This window comes from Chlorocebus sabaeus, chromosome 7 (assembly GCF_047675955.1).
Source record: "Chlorocebus sabaeus isolate Y175 chromosome 7, mChlSab1.0.hap1, whole genome shotgun sequence".
In the NCBI taxonomy this organism is placed as follows: Eukaryota; Metazoa; Chordata; class Mammalia; order Primates; family Cercopithecidae; genus Chlorocebus; species Chlorocebus sabaeus.
This window is the reverse complement of record NC_132910.1, coordinates 135,910,569-135,929,685: the sequence shown is the minus strand read 5'-3', so window position 1 is coordinate 135,929,685 and position 19,117 is coordinate 135,910,569. Positions and strand designations below refer to the sequence as shown.

General features: G+C 39.7%; 1 protein-coding gene across 5 annotated transcripts in view; it reads right to left on the bottom strand.

Moving 5' to 3' along the window:
- SNX25 (sorting nexin 25) overlaps positions 1–19,117 on the bottom strand; it is a 153,214-nt gene that overhangs the window by 85,637 nt on the left and 48,460 nt on the right. For all 5 annotated transcript variants that reach the window (XM_073017764.1, XM_073017765.1, XM_008000439.3 and 2 more), the window contains exons 4-5: positions 15,255–15,427; positions 12,547–12,733 (exon numbers count right to left, since the gene is read on the bottom strand). In XM_073017764.1, the coding sequence (XP_072873865.1) occupies positions 12,547–12,733; positions 15,255–15,427 (360 nt within the window). The remainder of the gene's footprint in view (positions 1–12,546; positions 12,734–15,254; positions 15,428–19,117) is intronic.

Genomic DNA, 19,117 nt, shown 5'->3' with positions numbered 1-19,117 from the left:
TCATGGTCAATAATGAGTACGGCCAATAATGCTTTCATTAAACAAACGCTTCTTAATCTTTTCTTATGTTCTAGACAGACAGAAATGAACACCACCAATATGGTCCTTGCTTTCAGGACATATCAGATTAAACAGAAAGCATCCAGCCAGTAATACTTATAATAATAAAGACTATAGGAAAATAGATGTTTATGACAGACTAATTTTTAAAATGCAAAATGGCACATACATTTATGATGGCAAATATGTATCTTTGTGTATATATGAGCCAGAAGTACGAGACAAAATAGAGATGAAATGAAGGGCAGTGGTGTTAAAATGATAGACTTATGAGTCATTTTTAACTTTTTCTAAGCTGTTGTATCTATCTACCTGTGTACCTAAGCCTATTCAAGCTGAACTAACCTTCTTTCTTCCATAGTAAGGTTTCCTTACCTCTCCATTTCTCTGCTAGTACCATCATCCTTCTCAAAATCATCTTAGGTATCTACACTACCAATAAACACCAGTTTCAAAGCCCTGTGGATGGTCCTTTGAATGCCTTTAAACAAGCTCCTTGCTTACTCTACCTCCGGCTACCACCATTTCAGGCTGCCTTCTTTCCTGTGGGTCACTGCAATGGCTGAATGATCTGTCCCCCTGACTTCAGTCCTCTCTCCCATCCAAACCAACCTGGGCACCTGTCAACACACCCTCCTACGGGACCACTCTCCTCATCTCTCCCTTGTTCAATACCCCCTGCACCTCCCCAAATGAATAACCCCACGTTCCTGCCTGCATTCCCTTCACAACTTGGCACTAGCTCTGTTATCCAACAACTTCATTTTTTTTTCTCCCTATGAATGTGAACCTAATTAAGCCAGGCTGGTTTCTATATTGCCTTCTCAAAACTACAGTCTTACGCTTTGTTTCCTGCTGGAAGGCAGTCTTCCTACTTGTCCACCTACCTGGATCTTACATATATTACTTCTTCCCTCAAGTCTTCCCCATCCCTATAATGCACACCAATATCTGTCTTCTCTGAAATCCTGAATTACTTCTGCTCTATAGTAGTAACTATTTACTCTTTCATATTGCTGTTTTAGAGTCACACTTCCACAAAGAATGCTGTGAACAAAGAAAACGGTGTACTCAGTCATTTCAAGGCCTAATACACCTTCAAAGAATGTTGACACACTTTTGAGCCTAAGAACGTAGGCTGAAAACTACAAAACCATAGTTTTATGTATAATAAAGATATACTACTTTTTTCTCCCCAACTAGATCAAGAGCCTCTTAAACACAGGAGTTCTGTCTTACATTCTCCTATAGTTTATAGCTTGGCACTAAGCATATGGTAGGCACTCTATAGATATTAATGAACTAACAAGAGTCAACATTTCTAACACTTAACAGGTACAAATAATATTTTGAACAATTTATTCTTTTGATATTCTTAGTGATTCATGCTTTGGAACAAATGAGTCATCAAGGGTACCAAAGAAAATACACACCATCCAAGTAAAGAGTTAAAAATTTGTTTTAACGAAACCATAAAATTATAACGTAATACCAGCTAACATTCATAGATTGTACTGGCTACCTGTTTCGATATTTTAATTTACATTATCTCACTTAACCCTCATAATAAGGTGCTATAGTTACATCCACATTACAGAGAAGGAAATTAGAATTCTATGAGATCTATGAGATCTCATAAGAGATCTATACAAGGTCCCATTGCTTTTCAGTCCTAGAGACGGAATGACAATCCAGGGCTGCCTGGCTTCTAAAGCTCATGCTCCTAACCATTTTCCTGCTACTCTAAAATTCAATATAGGTTAATACTTATCTTCTCTAGGGTTATTCTAAGTACATAAGTATGGCCAATGCCAGATCATCTTTCCAGCTTTACTGCCTTCTATATCCCTCCTGCATACTGTTTCCGCCAAACCAGACCAAATGTGATACCATGAACACACTCCAGGTCTTTCCTGACTCCCTTCTCATTAATATTTCTCCTTCTTCTTAACAGTACTCCTGATTCTTCCTGCACACCATCACTTCCCCTTATCTGCTGAAATCCTATTAACTCTTATTCAACACTCCATTCATGGCCATTCCTCTCTGAAGCTTTCTTAAGATTTCCCTGCTGTAGAATAAAATATTTGCTCCTACCCACTTCCTTGGTGCTTTACACTCCACTTCCAGTCTTAGGATCTTGCTTCCTACTTAGCTACTTATAGTCACATGGGTCTCTTGTGCTGGATTGCAAACACTTGAGGGCAAGGGGTGGAATCCAAGGAGTGTAACCAGTTCATCTTAGTACTCACCAGACCTTCTGCACACAGCACTTTGCACACAGTGGGTATCTGAAGATGATTATTGAATTTGTTTAATTCACTGTTACTGGATATCAAGAGGAAATGATTGACTTTTTCATTCTTGTTTTTTTCTCAACAAAACTATACAATATATACATCCAAACATATCCAAATGCTGGCTATCCTTGAGGACACGGGATTCCAGAGTTAGCTGGCACTCACTTGCCTTTCTTTCTCCAGAGGAGGATACGACTTTGCAAGTGCTGAGTTCAGTTCAAGAATCAGGAGGGTTGATATTTGTATACTTTCCCTTGATCAAAAGTGCACAGATTGTTGGTATATATTTTGCAAAACAATGTAAAGTCAAGTATTAGGGAGGAGGGACATAACAAGAATTCAGCTGTTTTCCAACTCTGGCAAGATCCTACCTACAGTATCCTTTGTCCCAGTGATAAGGAAAAGTCACACAAAGATAACTGCCATCTGCTCCCCAGAGCGGCCACCTCATCTCTCTTTGGTATTTTACAATTGGCTAAATAAAAAGAGCAAATTTGTGTTTCTGAACGCTTCCCAACAATCTCAAACTCACTGAAACGCTACATAGCAATTCAAAGTGATCACCTTAGATATTCATAGATTCGAGGCTGGGCGGGGTGGCTCATGCCTGTAATCCCAGCACTTTGGGAGGCCGAGGCGGGTAGATCACTTGAGGTCAGGAGTTCAAGACCAGCCTGGCCAACATGGTGAAACACTGTTTTTACTAAAATACAAAAAAAAAAAAAAAAAAAAAAATTAGCCAGGCATGGTGGCTGGCGCCTGCAGTCCCAGCTACTCAGGAGGCTGAGGCAGGAGAATCACTTGAACCTGGGAGGTAGAGGTTGCGGTGAGCTGAGATTGCGCCACTGCCCTCCAGCCTGTCCAGACATGCACATGCTGTAATTTCATGGGAAAGTCAAAGAATGGCCAAACCTTAGTCTCAGGTATGCAATGTGATAAATGGTTTAAAACAATGTTTTATAAAAATTAGCAAGATTATGGAGTAGAATACCATACATATTACAAGTGCCTATGAAAAAACAAAGAATTTTTATTTATATTTATATTTAGAGACAGAGTCTCGCTCTGTTGCCCAAACTGGAGTGCAGTGGTGCAATCTCGACTCACTGCAACTTCCACCTCCCAGGTTCAAGCGATTCTCGTGTCTCAGCCTCTGGAATGCTGGGATTACAGGTGCGCGCGACCATGCCTGGCTAATTTTTGTACTTTTTGTAGAGATGGGGTTTCACCATGTTGTCCAGGCTGGTCTTGAACTCCTGGCCTCAAGTGATCTACCCGCCTTGGCCTCCCAAAGTGCTGGGATTTCAGGCGTGAACCACCACACCCAGCCTAAAGAATTTTATAATAATGTTTTCAGAGTTGCCACAGGCTAGGAATGTTTTTGTTAGAGGGACTTCAGTGAAAGAATGTGTGAATAAATAAAGCCATGATGCTTTTAGTCAGTTAAGCTGAAGTTTTTTCCTATCCATGGCACTACGAAAAGGGACTGCTGGATAACTGAGAAAGTGTATCAGAGTAGTGAAGAATGTGAACTCTCACACTGGATGGCCTGTGTTCAAATCCTGTTTCTAACACACACTATGTCATCCTGGGAAAATGATTTAAGCTTTCTAAAACTAAAGATTGTCATTTATAAAAAAGAGTAATAATAGTACGTTTTCCTCAAAGGGTTGTTATACACATTAAATTAGATAATACCCTTAAAAATCTTAAAACACAGCCTGCCCCGCGGTGAGAGTTCAATCAATGTTCATTATTATTCTTCCTTAACACAGTTACTGAGTCTTTAGATATGTACTATCTGGGGAAATGGTATGTGTACATGTTTGTTAAACATGTATAAATTTGAAGCAGCCTTACTTTTTCCTGATTACAGAAGCATTTTAGCCCAGTCAACCTGAGACCACCAGGATCACTCTAGTCCAGCAAACTCAGGTCCGTTGACCCCCACAAAGAGCAAGAGACAGTGTAGCAGTGGAAGCTGTGGGGCATCTCTCCAAACGAGGGAAAACATAACATTACTATGGGATTCTAGGGAACAGTGGAGTGAAGGTGAAGTTTAAATGAAGCAGCATTTTGATAGGCTCAAGGCAGGGCTGTGTAAAGGGGTCAACGTTGGGGGGATCCAGGGTCTCACTTCCTGAAAGCTGTCAGATAGATATACTGAGTCCAGAAACCCGGTAACTGCAGCTCTGCCTCTGGGTCGTAAATCAAAGCTGCTGCTTTGTGTCAAGCTGACTTAGATGATCCAGGCAAAAGCAGAATCTGTCATGCTGACCGATACAATCCCAAACAGGAACCGGCAGCTGAAGATTTTTGAAAACAAAGTTTCTCAGGGAATACGAAAGCACAAAGAAGGGGATCATCATGACACTTTACTGCCATGGCAGGTACTTAGGGGAAATATTGTTTCCTGTTTACTTTGTAGGTGGCTTTGGTGTCTGTTATACCAGTCTGATAAATGACCGGGCAGATGTGACTTTCTCAGTCTGCATCAGTTTTTACTTTCTCTAAAGTAGCATATGTTCATTAAAGAAAATGAGAAAATATACAAAGCACAACATTCAAAGTTAACCACTATTAACATTTGGACTATCTTTATAACCTTTTTCTATGCAAACATAATGTTTTTGTTTTATAAAACTAGGTTTATGCTATGCATATTGCCTTAGAGCCTTTTTTATTTACTAATTTATAATTAATATTTTCCAGCACAATTAAATATTCTAATGCTACACCATGACCAATATATGGTATTCCATTGTATAGATATACCAAAAATCTTTTTAACCAAACCCTTTTTGTTAGGCATTTTGGTTATTATAAGCTTTTCTCTATTTAAAAAAAATTGCAGCCTGGCGTGGTAGCTCACATCTGTAATTCCAATACTTTGGGAGGCCAAGGTTGGTGGATAGTTTGAGGCCAGAAGTTTATGACCCAGCCTGGGCAACATAATGATACCTCATCTCCACAGAAAATACAAAAATTATCCCGGCACAGTGGCCTCCCTCCCTTACCCAGGATCCCATAGATAATAAACAATAGCCATATTTAAGACCAGCCTGGCCAATATGGTGAAATCCTGTCTCTACCAAAATACAAAAATTAGCCTGGCATGGTGGGGCATGCCTGTAGTCCCAGCTACTTGGGAGGCTGAGGCAGAAGAATCATTTGAATCTGGGAGGTGGAGGTTGCAGTGAGCTGAGATCGCGCCACTGCATTCCAGCCTGGGTGACAGAGCGAGACTCTTAAAAAGACCGCCAGTGTATAACCTCTGTCATCTTTTTTCCTTGCCTTCATCCTGCTTGCTGGAATTAGGATATGATGGGTGAAATTCTAGAATCCACCCTGGACCACGAAAACTCTGGACAACACTCTTAGGATGGCAGAGCAGTGAGCTGGAAGGAAACTGGGTCCTTGAGAAGGATGGAGCCCCCATACCACAAGTCCTGCGCTGCCTGCTTTACTATTCAGCCTTAACAAAGAAGGAAATTCTGCCACTGGCAACAATGTGGGTGAACCTGGAGGACACTGTGCTAAATAAAATAAGCCAAATACTGCATCGTCTCACATACATGTAGAATCTGAAACAGTCCAGCTCCTAAAAGCAGAGAGTAGAATGGTGGTTACCAGGGGCTGAAGGTGGTAGGGAGACTGGAAGATGCTGGTTAAAGGGTACAAAGGTGAGTAACTCCTGGAGAGCTAACACACAGCGTGGTGACTATAGTTGGTAATACCGTGTGACATACTTGAAATCTGCTAAGAGTTGATCCTAGGTGTTCTCACCACACACACAAAAAGGTAACCATGTGAGATAATTGATATGTTAATTAGCTTGATTGTGGTAATTACTCCACAATGTGTACATACATCAAATATAAGCCAGGCATGGTGGCTCACCCCTGTAATCCCAGCACTTTGAGAGGCTGAGGCAGGAGGGAGGATCCCTTGAGCCCAGAAGGTCAAGGCTGCAGTGAGCTGTGATTGCACCACTGCACTCCAGCCTGGGTGATGGCGAGAACCTGTCTCTAAATAAATAAATGACGCTGTACACCTTAAATATACAGAATTTTTATTGGTCACGCGTACCTCAATCAATCTGGGGAAAAAGCTGCTATACTTTGGATGCCATCATTATTTGGGAGGTTTTTGGTAACCTTCCGCTGAATTGGATCCTAAGTAATTTAAGTACCTCCAATCTATTCATGGGTTGAAGTCAGTGGCTCTCAACCAGGAGCAGCTTCTCCTCCTAAGATACTTGGCAACGTCTGGAAGCATTTTTGTTTGTCGCAACTGTAGGGGTACAGCAGAATACCGCTGGCATTCAGTGGGTAGGGGCAAGGCACACTGCTAAAAATTCTACAATAAACAGAACAACCTCCCACAATAAAGAATTATCTAGCCCTAAATGTCAGTTTTACCAAGATTGAGCAACTTTAGGTTAAAAATGCCTCTCAGGAAGGTCAGTGAGAAAACACCCTTTGTTCATTGCAATAAACGTGGTAAAAAAAAAAAAAAAAAAAAAATGAGGTGTCCACTTCAGTCAATATTCTCCTCAACAGAGTTTCCATGTATCTCAAATAGTACAACTGGTTTTCAAATAATTAGAGTGCAATGAATTATACAACAGGATGTCTAGTCGAGACTTCAGATGGGAAGCAGGTGGAAGAATACTCCATTTACAAGAGAATCTTAATACTAGTTGCATGTTACAATCACCTGGGGGAGCTTTTAAAAAATCCTGATGCCCGGATTCCCCTCCAGACCAATTAGATAAAAATTCCTAGGGGTGAAGCCGAGGCACCTACTTGTGGAAGAGCAAACCATTTTCATTAGCACACAGTTTACAATGCACTGCAGGATTATACAATGCAGGCAGCACTGGATGCTTTCCTGGGCCACAAGCCACCCGCGCCTTTATAAGAGGTTCTGAAAGGACAGACCTTTAATTTCTACTGTAATGTTTGCTTTGACCCCACTTTATCTTCAAAACAAGGGAACACTCAGTCTTTTCTCTAGTATAATGGCAATTGTGAGTTTCACTAATAGATGCACCTTCATTCTGAGCTCTGGTTTGCCTTCCTTGACTGTGGCATCCCTCACCACCCCCACCAACCGTGGGAAACCTATCCAGCTGCCCTTTAATATCCTGAACCAGGATGGCATTCACATTTTGGCTCTTGTGCTGTTAGCAGAGTCAGTCACTGCTCCTACCAGAAAACAACGGAAAATTCAAAATATCACACAAGTATAACCACCACATCTTCACTTCAACACCCTGCATCCAGAAAAGAAGAAAAAGGAAAAGCTACAAAAGCTACTGGGATACACAACTTACTTTTTTAAAAGGTCTCAGTGGTTCTAACGTACAGTCAAGGTTAAAACCACTAAGTATATTTGAAAGATGCATTTCTAGTTCTACTGTGAAAGTACTTCATGCTGATTCAGAAAATAACCAAACTATTCCAGGACTATAAATATCACCTTCAAGGTTTTTTGTGTTTGTTTTTAGTGCATTCTTCCCTAACAGAGTTGAAGGACTTTATTTCCTTTAGAAAATATGCATCTCTCAAATACGTAAAAAATAAAAGTGGATAGGTACATCAACTGCTTAGTCTAAATAAAACACATTACCTGCCTCAGGCAGCCTATCCCAAAATTATACTGAGAGCAATCTGAAGATAGTAACATAAAACACCAATAAAGTCAGATAGCAGAGTACTATAATTGTACCAGAAAAACAACAGAATAGCTCAGTCTATGAATTAAGAAAACAGCTCCAGTTGGGCACGGTGGTTCACACCTGTAATTACAGCACTTTGGGAGACTGAGGTGGGCAGATCACTTGAAGCCAGGAGTTCAAGACCAGCCTGGCCAACATGGGAAAAACTAGTCTGGTGTGGTGGCGTGTGCCTGTTGTCCCAGCTACTTGGGAGGCTGAGGTGGGAGAATCGCTTAAACCCATGAGGCAGAGGTCGCAGTGAGCTGAGATCCCTTGTAAAAGGATCCAACCTAATTAAATCTGAGAATGGATTCCTTTTGCCTCTAATAGACTAGTCACCTAACAAGCTCGATTATCTAATCCAAATACCTCCAAGTGCCCTTCCCACTGACTCTGCAAACTCTGCTGGAAACGCAAAGCCTAGTAATAAGGTGGAAGACAGAGGAACATACAACACACAGAACGGGAATAGCGCACAAAACGAATGCACCTTCCTGGTGCCTGTGTTCCGTCACTCCTTGGCGGCGGTGGGTACGCCGTGGCAGGAGGCCATACTAGAAAGAGGTTAGGAACTGCAACATTTTATTTCACTCTCACTTATCAACAGTCACTGACAACGTCACTGAAGATGCTCAACAGTCACTCAAAAGGCATCCTTTAAATGTGGGACGATCCAGCTTGCCCATGGACTAGTGAAAGGATGAACCAAATGTGCTATATTCACACCATGGAATATTATTCCGCCAAAAAAAGGAATGGAGCATTGATATGCTATACAATGCAAGTGAACCTTGAAAACACAATGAGTGAAAGCAACCAGACACAAAAGGCTACATACTACATGATTCCATTTATATGAAATGTCCAGACTAGGCGAATCCATAGAGACAGAAAGCAGACTGGTGGTTGCCAAGGGCTGCAGGAAGGGAAGGAATGGGGAGTGACTGCTAGTGGGCACAGGGTTTCTTTTTAGGGTGATGAAAATATTCTGAAATTACATAGTAGTGACAGTCACAGAGTCTTTGAATACACTAAAACCACTGAATTGTACACTTAAAGGTGGTGAATTCTATGGTATGTGAATCATATCTCATTTTTTTAAAGGCATTCTTCAGTTTAGCACTTCTACTGCCTTTTAAGTCCCTCAGTGCTCAAGACCAAAGGGCCTGCTTCTCAGGGCACCTAGGGCGCTATCCCTTTAATCTTGCCCTATTTATGATGTCAAGAGGAAGTGATCTTTGAGAAAGAGGTAAGGGCTCACACTATTTTTGTTTCATCACATATCAGAAGGGAAAGGAAAAACGTAAAATCAGAACTTCGGTGTAATCTTTGGTCAATCGAGTTAAGGCAATCCATGATGTTCCTACTGCAAAAGAAGTAAGCTGTTCAATCATGCTGGAGCAACGTACACCATAGTTTTATTGTTTTTTTATTGTAGAGATGGGGTTTTGCCATGTTCCCTGGGCTGGTCTTGAACTGCCAGGCTCAAGGAATCTGCCCTCCTCAGCTTCCCAAAGTGCTAGGATTTTTTTTTTTTTTTTTTTTTTTTTTTTTAGCTACTTCTTTATCTACCAGATGATGAACTGTATATAGTATTTAAATAGTTCTGAATCTTTGGCTGGTACATTTTGAAGAAGATAAACCATTCATTTTTATCAAGATTCATTCATCTCACAATACAGGAACTGTGTTAAGATGCAAAATAACAGATGGTGCTAGAGAACCAGTAGTAGATCATTCGAAATAATTAGTTCTGATTTTTAAAAAATCAGGAGCTCGCCTGTAGTGCCAGCTACTTGGAAGGCTGAGGGAGGAGGACTGTTTGAGCCTAAGAGTTTGTCCAGTGTGGGCAACACCACAGGACCTTGTCTCTTAAAAAAAAAAAAAAAAAAAAAAAATCTCATGCCTTTCTGTTTCCTCCATTAACTATGAAATACATCCCTATGTGCAGTGCTGGAATCTTCAGTTTGGCACACAAAATAGAACACTCACCCACAAGTCTGTAAGAACAAGGAATACCGATTCTCTTAATCTGCCACTGTTGACTCTCGATTGTTATCTTAAACTCGCTCGGGGTTACCAAACAGTCCACATCTGCCTTTACTGTGGAAAGACTATTTGGTCAAAGAAAAATGCTCAGGAATTCAATGAAGCCACAAATTATCAACATGAATTATCTGTTCATAAACAATGTCTTAGGAAGAAATTACAATGTTGTGGGGCATAGTCATCATGTTACCTTGTCACACCAGGCACTGCAAATCTGGGAACGGCAGGCATGAGAGCACCAGGTGGATGAGTATTCGAGTATAGGTTTGAATAGCATCCCTACATCTAGAGTTTGGGGTGTGTGTGTGTGTGTGTGTGTGTGCAGTTTTAGGGAGAGGAGAGGCAACAAGGGTGTTCCACTGCTGTGAGCTCTTTCACTTTTATAGAACGACACTTTAAAAGGAATCAAAGGACGCTGGGATAAGGATGACTTGAGTGGATGTAACCTGTAAGCCTCACATAACAAACCTGGAATACCAGCTCTTGGGTTCTAGCTCAAGTGTCACACTTACAAAAAAGAAATGTCTAGACTCAGACATAAATAAAAACAAATCTATAAAGAATATCATGTAGCCTTTTGAAATTATGCATGGCAAGAGAAACATAAAATCTCCAGATACTGTATCAGATATATATTATACCCAAAATTAAATTACTTATAAACAAATCCATTTACATTGAACCCGTCATTATGTATTTGAGGTATATATTTGTAAATTGAACCCGTCATTATGTATCTGTGACACCTAGATTAAGATATGACACCATATATAAGAACACAGTGGCATCTACAAGGTATGTCTCCTTAGATGGTGTTTTATTCAAATCAGAAAATGAAACAGCATGAGTCATCTTAACGTTAACCCCAGTTCACAAGTGAATGTCACAAGTTTTAAACCCTCAACTAATTCAAACACCCAATTTCAACCAATATTTTACTTTTCCATCAGGGATTCACCAAAATTATTAATGAAAAACAAAACGAACATATAAGACTTTTCTTTCTTTCCCATGTATTATCATTTGGGAACATTAAAAAGAAGAGTAGAGAAACAGAAGCCTAGAAAATTTACAAACTAGACAAGACTATATAATCATACTAAATGCGTATATACTCTTAAAAAAACACAAAAACATACACTCACCCCTAAAATATCTCAGGTATAACAACGGACATTGCGCTCCCCTATAAAAGATACTCCTATGGTATTTTCAAATGTGTTTTCTCAAAATAATTAATCTAGAACCTCTTATTCCCAAACCCAAGCCTCTGTACTGTCCAAGACAAACAAAAACCAACACAATGTTCTACTCTGTACTTTAAAAACACATCATCTCCTTCTGATGTCCTTCCAAGTCCTTCCAAAGCTTTTCTAAGGTAGTCATCGGAGCAGCTAAGCAGGTACTCCTGACATCTGAAGAGCTTTCAATCTATTATAGCCTCATTACAGCTGACTCTTGAAAAACATAGGTTTGAACTGCATGAGTCCACTCACACAGGATTTTGTTCTGCCTCTGCCACCTGAGACAGCAAGACAAATCCCTCCTTATTCTCCTCCTCCTCAGCGTACTTCCATGTGAAGAGATGATGAAGACCTTTATGATGATCTGCTTCCACTTATTGCATAGTAAATATATTCTCTCTTTCTGATTTTCATAATATTTTCTTTTCTCTAGCTTACTTTATTGTAAGAATACAATATATAATACATATAACATACAAGGTAGGTGCTAATAATTGTTCATGTTATTGGTAAGGCTTTGGGCAACAGTAAGCTATTTAGTAGTTAAGTATTCGGAGAGTCATTTTTTATTTTTTTATTTTTATTGTTTTTTGAGATGGAGTCTTGCTCTCTCACCCAGGCTGGAGTGCAGTGGCATGATCTCAGCTCACGGCAACCTCCACCCCCCAGGTTCAAGCGATTCTCATATATCAGCCTCCTGAGTAGCTGGAACTACAGGCATGTGCCACCAGACCTAGCTGATTTTTGTATTTTTAGTAGAGACAGGGTTTCACCGTGTTGGCCAGGCTGGTCTTGAACTCCTGACCTCAAGTGATCCGCCCACCTTGGCCTCGTAAAGCGCTGGGATTACAGGTGTGAGCCACTGTGCTAGGCCCAAGTCAAATGTTGTATGTGATTTTTGACTGGGGGTGGGGGCAGTGGGGACTGTGGGTGCCCCCAACTCCCAAACTGTTCAAGAGTCAACTGTATTTGAAAAACCTAATACTTTGAAAAAATTCATTCTAAGCACACTGTTAAGGTGATGCTGGATAAATTTAGCTGTCACCAAATAGTAAGATTTATGGACTTGTTTTATTTCTGCTTCCCTGCCTACTTTTTTTTTTTTTAAACCTAACTAGGCAGCGGATGATAATCAGTAGTTGTTGCTGTGCTATAATTGAAGACCAAATACCTTAGTTGCTTCAAGAACTCCACATCAGAGTTGCTGTTAATGAGCTTGATGAAGTCCTCATAAGAGGGGGCATAGGTGTAGGCTCTCTTGTGATGCTCATTCACCTGCTCTCTGTACTCCAGCTGGGCAAGCAGCATTTGGTTAATGTAGTCTGGATTACTCAGTAACTCCACTACCGGCTTCAAGACTACAGGAAGAAGAAGAAATCGCCACTGAGAAAGGTATTCTTCTTTAAGGGAATTGTTTATACATCACATAATTGAAACCATATTTGGAAAACATTTTCCAAGTAGCCAAACAGAGGAATATCTATATAATACAATAAACAATTCAAAAATGTATACACACACACACATACCGCTGCCTATCCCTCCAAATATGTTATCATCTGTGGCTATAATCAAGTAGTCGTTTTAATAAATAAGTGAAATGTAAAGGAATAATGAAGGGAAGTCATTTGGAACTCAAGTTGCTAACAAAACTATCAAAATTAAAGCTGGGCGCGATGGCTCATGCCTATAATCCCAACACTTTGGGAGGCTGAGACAAGTGGATCAGTTGAGGTTAGGAGTTTGAGACCAGCCTGGTTAACACGGTGAAATCCTGTCTCTACTAAAAATACAAAAATTAGCCAGGCATAGTGGCACACGTCTGTAATCCCAGCTACTCAGGCGGCTGAGACAGGAGAATCGCTTGAACCCAGGAGGTGGAGGTTGCAGTGAGCCGAGATCGCGCCATTGCACTCCAGCCTTGGCGACAGAGTGAGGCTCCGTCTCAAAAAACAACAACAAAAAAACCCAAAAAAAATTAGGTACACTGATTTTTTCTTTTATTTATTTATATTACTTATAAGTTTCAATATGTTTTGGCAAACTTAGTCTGCCAAAGGATGCAAGTCAACATTCTCCCCAAGTGGTTAAAACAGACCTTAGAGAGGAAGTTAAAAAGTCAATGACACTATTACAAAGCCATCCTTTAACTTTAGATTTGAAACTTCCTCTTTGCTCTGTGGTTGGTTATAATAGCTGATGGGCACAGCTGGCTTATCCTGAGATGGTAAATGAGATAATCACTGCATCTCAAACGCAATGCTATTTGTCTGAGACTGAGATGAGGGAAAGTTTCTCTTATCCTGACTAAGCATTTCCTTGGATACAGTTAACTTTTTTCAAGTAATCACATTATATTGTGCCACAGTTCCTTTTTATTTATTCCAAGTTCACAAAATTATATACAGTCATGCACCACATAATGACATTCAGGTCAACAACAGACCGAATATATGACAGCAGCCCCCATAAGATTATAATGAAGCTGAAAATTTTCTAGCATTTAATGATGTCAAGCTGGTGTGAACAAACCTACTGCACTGTCAATAGTATAAAAATACAGCATATACAATTATGTACAGTACATAATACTTGATAATGATGATAAATGACTAATTATAAGAGTCAAAAGTTTAAAAAATTAATAGTTCATAAAGCAAAAAAGTTATAGTAAGCTAATGTTAATTTATTGAAGAAAATAAAATTTTAAATCTAGTGTAGCCTAAGTGTACAGTGTTCATGAAGTCTGCAGTGGTGCGCAGTCATGTCCTAGGCCTTCACAGTCACTCCCCACTCACTCAGACTCACTCAGAGCAACGTCCAGTCCCGCAAGCTCCATTCATGGTAAGTCTCCTATATAGGTGTACTATTTTTTATCTTGTATGCCGTATTTTTATTGTACCTTTGCTATATTTAGATACACAAATACCATTGTATTACAACTGCCTACAGTATTCAGCAGAGTAATGTGGTGTACAGGTTTACAGTCTAGGAGCAACAGGCTACACCATATTGCCTCCGTGTGTAGTGGGCTATCCCATGTAGGTGTGTAAGTACACTCTATGATATGTGCACAATGACATTATCTAATGACACATTTCTTGAGACATATCCCTGTTGTTAACCAATGCATTACTATATAGGCATTACAAATAAATCATACAGCAAAGAAATTTTAAGTAAATATACTAATCAGAATTTGACTGTGGTCAAGCATGGTTGCTCCCACCTGTAATCTCAGCACTTTGGGAGGCCTAAGCGGGAGGATCACTTGAACCCAGGAGTTCAAGACTTGCCTGGGCAACATAGTAAGACCCCCACCTCTATTTAAAAAAAAAAAAAGAATTTGAATACACACACACACACACGTACGTAATATATAAACATACACACTATGGATATTATATAGCTATTATACACACACGTATGTAATATGTAAATATACATACTATGGATATTATGTAGCTATTATACACACACACGTAATATATAAACATACACACTATGGATATTATATAGCTATTATACACACACACACACGCATACTTTCATTAATGTACATATTATTGGCCTAGATAACTCAAAAGCTATCATAAATGAATGCTTCCCTGTGGAGAGCATAAGAACTGGTTTTCTGTGTCAAAACATACAACATAATGGACTGTGTATTTGGCAATATGTCATATTAAAAATGTAAGTTTATCCTGTGTGGCCAAATACTTTGAGAGACATCAACAAAATTTTGAAAATACTTCAAATCCCGTATGTTCAACAGTAAACAAGGTCTGCATAGGTGTTATATAAATTATTATCACATTAGTATGTAGCACATTAGTTTGCACACTTATTGAATTAGTAAAATCAACTGTACAAGTCTACCTTTTGTTGTGAGAATTTCTGCAAGCATTATACGTAAGCTGAGAGACTGTACATCCTTTGAGGGGAGGAGACAAAACACCAGAACCCGAGAACACGTCTGTAGAAATCTTACTTCATCATCTGAGTTCCTCAAGCATGCGTGCAACATAAAAGGCCTCAGCTGTTCTTCATGTCTAAACAAAGAGAGTGAAAAAGGAGGAGAGAAATTTCTAGAAACAATTCAATTATGTACTAGTAGGTAAAAAATATTTCAAATGGGAAACACACTGGCTATAGTAACTCTGCCATCTCCTCAACAATCAAATTTCCTCAACCATCAACTAACCTGGAAAACTTTTGCTAGAATACATGCAAACGCATGGCCTTTCTGGATTTCAAACGAAATCATAACGACTAGCTTCAGTAGCATCAAAGGGTACACAGATAATTCCAAAATCATAGCAACAATCTAAAAAGGTACGAGTATTTATTTAGGTAATTTTTAAGTCTTCTAGATGTTTTCTTAAGTGTGACCTCCAGCTTCATTTTTCAAAAACACCTAACAAAGCATAAACCAAGGTCGCCAGCCTGCTTTCTGACTGGGAGATCACAGGATAAAAACCCTACAGGTATTTCTAGTGAGCCAGAGGGTCTATAAACTCCACGTTATCTAATTTGTTGGCAAATTGCCTTCTGTGAGGCTCCCAAGTATTTTTCAGCCAGTCTTGACAACTTTGGTTATGCACTTCCCTGTCAGTACTGACTCCATCCCAGGACCATTAATCTGGAGGATCTGAGTGAAGAGGACTGGAAAACAGAACTTTATATACTTCCCTTCCCAAAGTATCTTGATAGTGATTCAGGAAAGCCTGGGATGCTGCTTTTTCTAATGTCTTCTAGATAACGAGGCAAAATATAAGAGATTCTTACAGTAACTAGTAGGTAACACTGAGAAAAAAACATGAAACAGAGGGAGAGAAACATACCAGGTACCGCACAGGAAATGAAAGTAGTATATATTAGTGCCTTTATGACTCGTGCCTCTCAGGTGTTAACTGAAATTTATTTTTGCACTGGAGACTGAAGACTAGTTTCTAGAGTGTATAACGCTAGAAAAGAAAGGTTTCCTCTGTCTTGTACAACCTGGAGGAATTCCATCCTAACGTGTAAAGCCAACGACATGAAAAGAAATTTTTAGAAGAAGCCTTTTGCATATACTGATATGCTGACTTTTTAAAAAAGGCATCTTCAATTATTTTAAACTCTAGCTTTGCTGCCAGCTAGGTTGATATTTTATTATAGTAAGGTTAAGATGCTACTCCTTTATCATGTTGAGCACTTTTAAAGGTAATTCTTTTTTAAAATATCTATTTAGTTAATAAGCACTGGAGGAAGTTGGAGAAAAAATCCACTTTTACCAGAGAAGCTTATTTAAGTAATATCAAAATCCCTCTCAAAGAGTACACAGTGCCTTCTCCGTATCAGTGGAAGGCAGACAACAAAGGAGCCTGGTGCTCAGACTGCTCAAGTTCCTCTCCCTCCTACAGCTAAGTTAGGGAAAACCCTTCTGACTGAGCCGAAGGCCAGAGGGCTCGCCAAAACAGCTCGATCTACAGTAAAAGGAAAGGCAGATCTCTCCCTGGAATCCCTCCACTAACTCCGAGAAGGATATTCCTAAGACGTGCTCCAGAAAGCGGACATCAAGTATTGCTTCAAAGCCAAGAAAGCATCACGAGGGGTGAGGCTGCTTCTGTGGCAGGAGACGTCTACTAGCCTTCTGGTGGGTTGTAGCCATCAGTCTTCGCAGCATCCTTATTGTGTTCCGTGTGGATCAATCATTTGTTTGTGTAATTCCTACTACTTACCTCTGGGTTCTCATTCCTTGAGTAAGCAAAAGGACTTTAATATTTTATTAAAAAGTTTCAAATGTACAATGACTTAATCCTCCTACCTACACCAAAAAGTAGACCTCATCACTTGTATTCTACAGATGAGAAAATTAAGATCTGAATGACTATGTGAACAGTCAACGTCACAGAGGTAATAAGGGGTAGAAATAACTCTCTGAAGTCCTGCTCTGCTTCAATCTCAAGTCCCAGCTCTTTACATTACACCACAATCAGAAATTACAAAGAAAAATAACATGTCAGAGATAAAGAAGGAAAACACACAAAAAAAGCATTCTTCTTTTCCCTCAAACTGCACGCCAGTACTTGACCAGCAAAGAAGAAAACTACGAAATTAAAGATGCTATTGAAATAATAGTAGAAAAGCAATCATTTTTAGATTTTCCCAAAACATGCTGGAGCAAGACAGATGGGACAAAGGAAGAGGAAGCAGAGGCAAGAATTAAATGTGATCTAGATTGGCTTAAAGCGGCAATAGAATGATGGTCTAGAAATAAATACAGGCTGACCGGAAAGCTGCCTCCAGGAACAATTGCCCACCAGTCAACTAAAGGATGTGTTGTTTTATTAAGGCAATTTATTATTCTTTGTCTGATAGTGGCCAATTCAATTGGGTGCTACCCAGGCTACCAACGTCATTCTGCAGCCAACAGACATCTGCACACTACTGGAGATTTCTAGGGCAAGAGCACTGTTGACCTGGGGCAGGCAGATACAGCTATTTGCCATTAAACCTGGACTCACTGTCTGCCGGTCTCATTGTATGGTTTGTATAAGATGCTACACGGACAATATTGGTTCTCCAGGACACAATCATCTATGTGAAAAATGCCAGTGACCTACTGGTACTTTTTCAAATATCCATAATCCATTGAGAAATGTGGTAGAATTTTTTTTCTTTATTTTGTTCTTTATTCTTTATCATCAACTAGAGCTTCTAGGCATAGCCCAGATGCCAGTGAAATAAATCTATCCTTGGCATAAGAAAACTAGAAGCCCAAAGAGAAGGAGCTTCTAATATTAAATCACTTTCTGTTTCTATTATTCTGATGCTTTATCCATATATTTATATTATCCACAAAAGCAGTAATCTCAAAAGCTAGTAAACGTCTGGATGAAAAATATATTCTCATGTTGAAATTAGATAATCATAAAACCACTGAATTTTTCTAACCACTTGCTCTTCTCCCAAATCTAAACCCATCAGTTTTCTAACTGGAATAAACATTGATTTAAAATACTGTCCTCAAGTCAGCACAGTAGCTCACTGTAATCCCAGTACCTTGGCAGGCTGAGGCAGGTGGATCACTTGAGGTCAGAAGTTCAAGACCAGACTGGCCAACATGGTGAAACCCTATCTCTACTAAAAATACAAAATGTAGCTGGGTGTGGTGGCACATGCCTATAATCCCAGCTACTCGGGGGGCTAAGGCACAAGAATTCTTGAACCTGAGAGGTGGACGTTGCAGTGAGCCGAGATCACACCACTGCACTTTAGCCTGGGCAAAGAGTGAGACTGTCTGAAAGAAAAAAATAAAATAAAAAATAATATATATATATATAGAGAGAGAGAGAGATAGAATACTGTCCTCTATTGGACCATCACTTACATACTTTCAAATGAGCTTTCACTGAATTCAAACAAGTCTTTCACAGTATTTGTCAAGAGGGACTGTGGAACACTTGAAATAATGGATACCACAGCAAATTAGCAGGTGCTTGCAGAGGTTGGTGAACACTTCGAAAGCAGAGGCTGAAGCTTTTGAGACTCTAGGAGGTAACCCAAGAGCCCTATTTCTCTCACTTTCCTTACTGATTCACACCCCTCCCCGCTTACTGGAAGTTACTTTCTCTATAAGCAGCAGTTTTCAAACGGAGGTCCAGAGACTTCTGGGTGTCCCCAAGATCCTTGCAGGGGATCTGGGATGTTAAAACTGTAGTAATATAAAAAGGTCATTTGTCTTTTTCATTCTCATT